We start from the raw sequence: 8,048 nt of genomic DNA, 5'->3' as shown, positions 1-8,048 counted from the left end.
GATATGCCATGTGGTTCGCTTAGGTTCTTTCAGTACTCTAGGTACCATGTCACATCTAAAGGGTAGTCTTTAGTCATGAAAATTACATATTCATGTAGACAAGACACTAAGGAACCCATAGTGCTTTATGGGATCAAATTCAGGTAAGTACAAATCCCAGAATCAAATTCGGCTTGAAAAGGATAGTTCTGGATGTCAAGGGAAGGAGGTAGGTTGTGAAAAATGAGATTTCCACAGAAAAATAAGGGTTGTTTGCACTCAATTTTCGATGGAATTCATTGGTTAAGGTAATATTATTACTCCCCTACATTGTACATTGATTATTAAGCCTTAGAATCTGGAATATTGCTCATAGGGTAGGGTTTCAACATCATTTCATGGTGGGAAAAAGTCCTAAGTTGGGGAAGATGATCATCAATTGGCGTAGGGTTAGGATTTGAGAATAATTCGGGTATAATTAGGCTTTTGTGATTGATTGTTTCTTTTATTTATTGATTTAGACTAAGAACAAACTAAGTCACTTAGAAAAGGGAAAGCTTGGGTTCTTTAGAGTTTCAAGAAGCTTGTTTTGAGGTAGGCGATGGTTGTATGTTTTCTAGTTTATGTATGTATGAATGTCTATTGCTTTATCGTATCCTTGTGCAATTCATATTAGAAAAATATAGAGAGGCATATGAAATGACATCATGTTGATAAACTCATGCATGAACTTGTTATGTTACTTGTGGTTTCAAGTCTTATTGTTCATGATATTTATGATAGTGCATGATTGGCTGTGCTTGCTGGTTGGCTCAGGTATGGTATAGGATATCCCACAGTTGGCTCAAATACCACACCTAGTATATACTAATTGTTGGCTCAGATATCACGCCTGGTGCGAGGATATCCATATATGGTTGGTTTTGGCATCACACCATTACACTAACTATAGATGACTCAGGTACTAAGCAGTTATACTAAGAGTTTGACTATGGGTTTCATAAGAGGACCAAGTATGTGTTTATAGTTCCATGAGAGAATTGACATTGAATTTTTAATCATATGGGACATGCATCTAGCCATTTCTTGTTTCATGATATGTGACTTGGAGTCGGTATGTATTGATAATTATTTATGTGTTGTTATGTGTTACTGTGCTATGATAAGCTATTTACATTCATATTTTGGACTGACCATGTGATCCTACAGTACACTGTTATTTGTGTACTGATACTGCAACTGTTCTTTCCTTGTTGAGTACATGGCATCTTCCAACGGCTGATCCAAAACATTAGTTAAGGGATGTCTGACTTCAAATCCAAGGGTGAGCTATTCTTCCAGGCTACCATGGATTCCTCTCTTTTCCTTGTCCATCTTTCTTGACTAAGACATTCTTAGACTTTTATCATCATTTTTGAACTTCGGGAAAATCTTCTTTATTTTAGACATTAAAATTTTGGTAGCACAACTATTACTTCTTAGGGATTTGTGTCTGCATAACAATGTGATAATTGAGTTGAGTTTATGAAGACTCAATTCTTTAATTACTGAATTGTTTTTGACTAGTGAGAGCAAATGTTGCATTTGAAGGTCTTCCCATTATGGATGTTTTAATGGTTTAGCAAGTGTTCTCCTTTCTGAGTGGGTTGGTAGGTGCTGGAGTTACTCCTACTATTTAAGGTACTTCGGCTTTGATTACTCATACTATTGTGTCTATTATCCATAAGATTGATGGAGACATGACAACGATTCTCTCTTCCATCCCCAACTTGGATCTGTGATGACCCGTTGTGAACATGAAATACTGAACAAGTTCTTGAGGTTTACGACCTCAATGTTCCATGGTTCAAAGAGTAATGATTCTTTTGTGTTCATCTTGGACTATTATTAGAGGATGCATAAGTTGGGTATTATGTAGCAACATGGTGTTGAGTTTTTACTTCTTAGCTTCTGGGTAAGGCCAAGCAATGGTGGAAAGATTTTGTGGAATGTCTATCATCAATCTTGCCTCCACTAACTTGGTCATAATTCCATGCATTATTCTAGGAGAAATATGTGCCTCTCACTTGAAAAGATAGGAAGAAGGATGAGTTTATGGATCTTCAGAAGGGTAATATGACTATGGCTGCTCATGAGGATAAGTTACATGCTTTGTCCTATTATTTCATGTAGTTGATAAGCTCAGAGCAGGAAAAAGATTCAATTGTTTGTCAAGGGTTTGAAATATAAATTTTAAGTTTTGTCGGTGTAAATGACCTCTATAGTTAATAGCTTCAATGAGGTGACTAATTTTGTGAAGAAGGTAGATGGAGTTCGGAAGGATAGACATGCTAAAACATTGGCTAAGAAGTCCAAGAAAATGGTCACCTATAGTGGTTCATATTCTAAAAGTCCTGGTTAGTAGGTTATTTCAGGTTATCTGATTCAGTCGATTATGCCCACTTCTGCAGGTGGTCAAGGGCTTTTATTATGAATCAACCAGTAGGCCCACACTTGACCGTGGTTGTTTCTATTGTGGTGAGCTAAGACACTTTAAGAAGGATCGCCCTCATAGACCGATAGTTAGTAAGGTTCAACAATAGACTAGAGAAATGGTTTTAGTGGGTGGACGTAATAATGGTAGAAGATGTCCACAAGGTGGGTAAGGAGATAAGAAGGGGTGTTGTGGAGGCCGATAAACTGGTTATGCGGGGAGAGGATTGGTGCAGCCCATATTCTGTGTTGTTAATCAACCTGCATACTCGAGTAGATTTATTCATATTAGATGTGCTAAATTTGATGTTATCTTGGGTACAACTTAACTGTCCTTATATTTTGATGTGTTGAACTATAACACAATGACTCTAGAGATCCAGGTAGGGAAAGGTTAGATGGGGAATGGGTGTATAAGCGTAATCCATTCCAGATCATATCTTTCCTTAGGGCTAGTAACCTAATCTTATTGGGTTGGTTTGTGTATTTGGCTCATCTATGGGATGTTGGTGCAGTGTCCCCTTCCATTGTGTCTATTCCCTTGGTTTTGGAATTTCTAGAAGTGTTTCCTATAGATCTCCCTGGTATGCCTCTAGATAGGGACATATACTTCCGTATTGATTTGGAGCCAGACACTCGACCAATTTCTATCCCTCACCATTACATGGCTCTGACTCAGTTGAGAGATTTTAAGATTCAGCTCCAAGAATTTCTTGATAAGAGATTTGCTTGTCCTAGTGCTTCTCCTTAGGGCGCTCCCATGTTGTTAGTGAAGAAGAAGGAAGGTAGTATGAGAATATGCATAGATTACAAGAAGTTGAATAAGGTTAACATCCAAAATATATACCCTTTACCTCATACAAATGATTTGTTTTACCAGTTGTAGGGTTCTTCTGTCTTATCTAAGATTGACGTGAGGTCAGAGTACCGTAAATTAAAGATTATACCCAATGACACACCTAATAAAACTTTTAAGAACTGGTATGGGGATTATGAGTTCTTGGTGATGTCATTTGGGTTGACTAATGTGTTTGCAACATTTATTAGTTCAATGAATGGGGTGTTCAAACCATTCTTGGGTTCATTGTGATTGTATTTATAGATGATATCTTCATTTAATACAAGTAAAAAGAGGAGCATGCAAATCAGGTTCGTATTGTTCTAGGTATCATGGGAAACAGAAACTGTATGCTAATTTTAGTAAGTATGAATTATGGCTACCCTCAATTGCCTTTCTTAGGAATGTGGTTTCGATAAATGGGTTGATGGTAGATCCCCACAAGATTAAGGAAGTTTAGAATTTGGTTTTGCCTACTATATGACAAAAGTTAGGAGTTTTGTGGGTCGTGCAAGCTACTATCGAAGGATTTGTGAAAATTTTTTCCTCTATTGATACTCACTTGACCAAGTTGATTAAAAAAAGGAACTACCGTTTGAGTGGTAAGACAAGTGTGAGGAGATGTTTCAAAAGATCAATGTTATTCTAACTAAACCACCTATCATGACATTGTTGGTGAAAGGTATTCTTTATTTATTGTGATGCTTTGAATTCATGCTTGGGTGATGTGTTGATGTAGGAAAACAATGTCATAGCTTATTTTTCTAGACAGTTGAAGGTCCATTAGATAAACTACCTCATCAATGATTTGGAGTAAGCAAAAGTGGTGTTTGCTCCAAAAATGTGGCGGCATTATCTTTATGGGTTTAAATGTGAGGTATTCACTGATCATCAAAGGCTACAACATGTGTTCACTCAAAAGGATCTGAATTTGAGATAGACAATATGGAGGGAGTTTCTCAAAGATTATGATGTGACCATTCAGTATCATTCGGGTTAAGGCTAATATGGTGGAAGCTACCTTGAGCTAGAAGACAATTAACATGGGCATGTATGCTTTGTTGGGGGATGTCTTAGCGACCCTTGGAAAGAGAGATATATATTTTGGAGTCTAAGTTAATGCAATTAGGTATTTCTGAGCAGGGTGAGATCCTAGATAGTATTGAGGTCAACCCCACCTTCATGTAGGAAATCAAGATTAAGCAACTTGAGGATAAGGAATTGGTTAACATCAAAGGTAAGGTGGTGACTGGGGAGACCCCAGATGACACTCTCGATGCAGATGGTGTGCTTAGTTTTAGAGGAAGGGTTTGTATTCCTCTATTTGGTGAATTGATCCATAGTCTGTTGGAAGAGTTTCATGGTTTGTGGTATTTATTCATCTGGGTGTAACCAAGATGTATAGGGATTTGAGGGTACTTTATTAGTGGTCTAGGATGAAGAAAGGCATTATTGTGTATTTTTTTAAATGTATGAATTACTAACAAGTGATGTATGAACATCAAAGGCCTACATGTTTGCTTCGAAGAATGCCTATTCCTGAATTGAACTGGGAAATGATAGGTATGAACTTCGTAGAGGGACTACCTAAAACCTTGGGGAAGTATGATTTGACTTGGGTCATTTTTGACAGCTTGATTGAATCAACCCATTTTATTCCAGCTAGAGTGGATTACAACTCTCATTATTTGGCCAATATTTAATTCAAGGAGATGGTAAGGTTGCACGGGGTTCCCCTTTATATCATTTTAGATGGTGGCATTCAATTTACTTCAAAGTTTTAGGCTAAGTTATAAGAAGTGTTGGGCACTCAACTCACTTTCAGTTTAACCTTCCATCGACAGACTGATGGTCAATTATAAAGGACTATTATGATATTAGAAGATATGTTGAGAGCATGTGTACTTGATTTTGGGGGGCTTTGGGACCAATTCATACCCTTATGTGAGTTCTTCTATTATAATACTTGTCACTTCAGAATTGATATGGCACCATTTGAGAAACTTAATGGGAGGAGATACAGATTGCCCATAGGGTGGTTTGATGGTGATGTGAAACCTTTGGATGGTGATTTGATTAGAAAAAGCTCAGTTAAGGGTGAATGAATTTAGGTTAAGTTGTTGGCAGCCTAGAGTAGGTAGGAGTATGCAGATTGCAAGGTAAGGGAAAAGGCATTCAGGTTGGTGATCAGGTTATGGTGAAGGTGTCCCCTATGAAAGGAGTCATGAGGTTTGGTAAGAATGGTAGGATTATCCCTTGTTACATTGGCCCATTTAAGATTCTTGATGGTGTGAGGCTAGTGGCTTGCAAGTTAGCACTGCCATCAAACTTTTCTGGAGTCCACCCAGTTTTTGGTATGTGTATGTTAAAGAAGTACACCATGAGGATGGATATTACATCATTAAATGGGAATCAATAGTGTTTCTTATTTGATCACATGGGGATGAGCGATGGGTATATTGGTAGCTATTGTAATGATCAATCTCGGTTATTTTGGGTAGTCCAATAGCAAAAGAATTTGGGCCAGAAATGTTTTTGGATAGTGACTTAAATTTTTTAGGCTAGGCCAGTCTCCGATAAGATTTGGGCTAGGCATGGTATAGAGATATCCGGTAATGGACGAATTGTAATGTCAAGTCTTAGATGATCACATGTTCTTGTAGCCAAAACATTAAGGAAACCATAGGGTTTTATAAAATAAAATTCTGGTGAGTAAAACTCTTGAAATCAAATTCAGCATGAAAGGGATTGTTGTGGGCGCTAAGGGAATGAGGTATACAGTGAAAAAAAAGGGATTTTCATGTATTTGTGTGTCTCAAAAGTTCAGATATTCCATAGTAGCAGGACTCAGACCACTATAGTGGTATTTGTAGGTTGCTATGATAGGGTAAGTTCCGCTATAGCGAGTTGCACCACTATAACTAGGCACATTTGGATTTTATGTAGAAACAACCCCAAAACATCCTAATTTTAGCACTTTTGTTCATGCATTTGGGAGGGGGGATTTAGGATTGTTTGCACTCAATTTCCCAAGAAATTTGTCGATTAAGGTAAGATTATTATTCATCAACCTTGTACATTGATTCTTAAGCCTTAGAATCTACTATATTGCTCGTGGGGGAAGGTTTTGATGATGGGAAAAATCCCTAACTTGGGAAAGATGATCATGAATTGGCATGGGGTTAGGATTTAGTAAAAATTTGTATAATTAAGCCTTTGTGATTGCTTGTTGCTTCATATATTGATTTAGATCAAGAATAAGACAAGGCACTCCGTAAAGGGAAATCTCATGTTCTTTAGATTTTCCAAGAGGCTTGGTTCAAGATATGTGATGGTTGTATTTACTGATTTATGTATGTATGTATGTCTACTTCTTTAAAGTATCATTGTACAATGCATATTAGTGAAAACATAAGGAGGCATATAAAATTTCATCGTGTTGCTGCTCTCATGAATGAACTGTTATGGGACTTGTGGTTTCAAGTGTTATTGTTAGGTGATGGTTCTATGTTTACCGATTTATGTATGTATGCATGTCTACTTCTTTAAAGTATCATTGTGCAATGTATGTTAGTGAAAACATAGGGAGGCATATCAAATGTCATCGTGTTAATGATCTCGTGAATGAATTGTTCATAGGACTTGTGGTTTCAAATGTAATTGTTCATGTTGTTTGTGATTATGCATGATTGTATGTATTTCTTATTGGTTAAGGTATGATGCTTGATACTGAATATCTTCACGATTGACTCAAATATCGCCTGGTATATACTAATGGTTGGCTCAGGTTCAACGCCATGTATGGGGATATCTTTATATGGTTGGCTCGGGTACCACGCTAGTACACTAACTACAAGTGGCTTGGGTACCATGCTGGTACACTAAAAAAATTACTTTGGGTTCTGTGAGAGGATTAGATATGCATTTAAGGTTCCATGGGAGACTCGGCATTGCATTTGTGATCATATAGGATATGCATCCAAGTATTTATTGTTTCATGAGATGTGACTGGGAGTCGGTATGTATTGATAATTGTTTATGTGTTGTTCTATATTACTTTTCTATGGAATGTTGCTTATATTCATATATTTGATTGACTGTATGATCCTTCCAGTATAGTGTAGTTTGTGTACTGATACTTGCTCTTTCCTTTTTGAGTACAGGGCATGTTCTAGCAGCTGATCAAAGACCTCAGTTAAGAGATGTCTAACTTCAAATCTAAGGGTAAGTTACTTTTAAAGAATGTTGTGTATTCCTTTGTTCATCTTGTCCATCTTTCTGGAGTAAGACATTCTTAAACTTTTATTATTGTTTTTGAATTTTGGGGTTGCACCCCTTTTTATTTTAGACACTAGAGTTTTGGTACTGGGACTTTTAGTTCTTAGGGGTTTATTTCTGCATAACAATTTGATTATTGGGTTATTTATGGGGACTCAACTCTTTAATTACTGAATTGTTTTTGGCTATTGATTGGGTTTATGTAGACTCAATCGTTGGTTGTTTGAAACCTGTTTTCATACTTTTATTATGATGAACTTGCTTTATCAATGGTGTTTTGGGTGTAGTTGGGGTTAGTTTTTGGTTCTCTCACCAGGTAGTTTAGTGGTAATGCCACTCGGGATGGTCTGAGTCGTGATATATGAAAAACATCTTGATGATTGTAGCAGAATATTAAAAATGACTAGATCTTAACTATTAGAATGGAAAATTTTCAAGTTCTTGTGCTAGTACATTTTTGTATGTATTGAATGGACCAATT

At 36.9% G+C, this 8,048-nt stretch overlaps 1 protein-coding gene across 1 annotated transcript; it reads left to right on the top strand.

Annotated features, from left to right (window-relative positions):
* The first annotated feature begins 2,230 nt into the window (after positions 1 to 2,230).
* Positions 2,231 to 3,202, top strand: LOC125824273 (uncharacterized). Its single transcript, XM_049503621.1, has 2 exons — positions 2,231 to 2,375; positions 2,967 to 3,202. Exons 1-2 carry the CDS (start codon positions 2,231 to 2,233, stop codon positions 3,200 to 3,202), a joined length of 381 nt encoding a protein of 126 aa, XP_049359578.1.
* The last annotated feature ends 4,846 nt before the right edge of the window (positions 3,203 to 8,048 follow it).

Source organism: Solanum verrucosum, unplaced genomic scaffold, assembly GCF_900185275.1.
Source record: "Solanum verrucosum unplaced genomic scaffold, falcon-dt-bn FXZP01000068.1, whole genome shotgun sequence".
Classification (NCBI taxonomy): domain Eukaryota; kingdom Viridiplantae; phylum Streptophyta; class Magnoliopsida; order Solanales; family Solanaceae; genus Solanum; species Solanum verrucosum.
Note: the sequence above shows the minus strand (reverse complement) of the source record. Positions and strands in the feature narration are given on the sequence as shown.

Coding starts and splice junctions, on each gene's coding strand:
- LOC125824273 (XM_049503621.1), top strand. CDS start 2,231: ATGACCTCTATAGTTAATAGCTTCAATGAGGTGACTAATTTTGTGAAG. Junction 2,376..2,966: donor TTCATATTCTAAAAGTCCTG/GTTAGTAGGTTA, acceptor ATGTTGGTGCAG/TGTCCCCTTCCATTGTGTCT.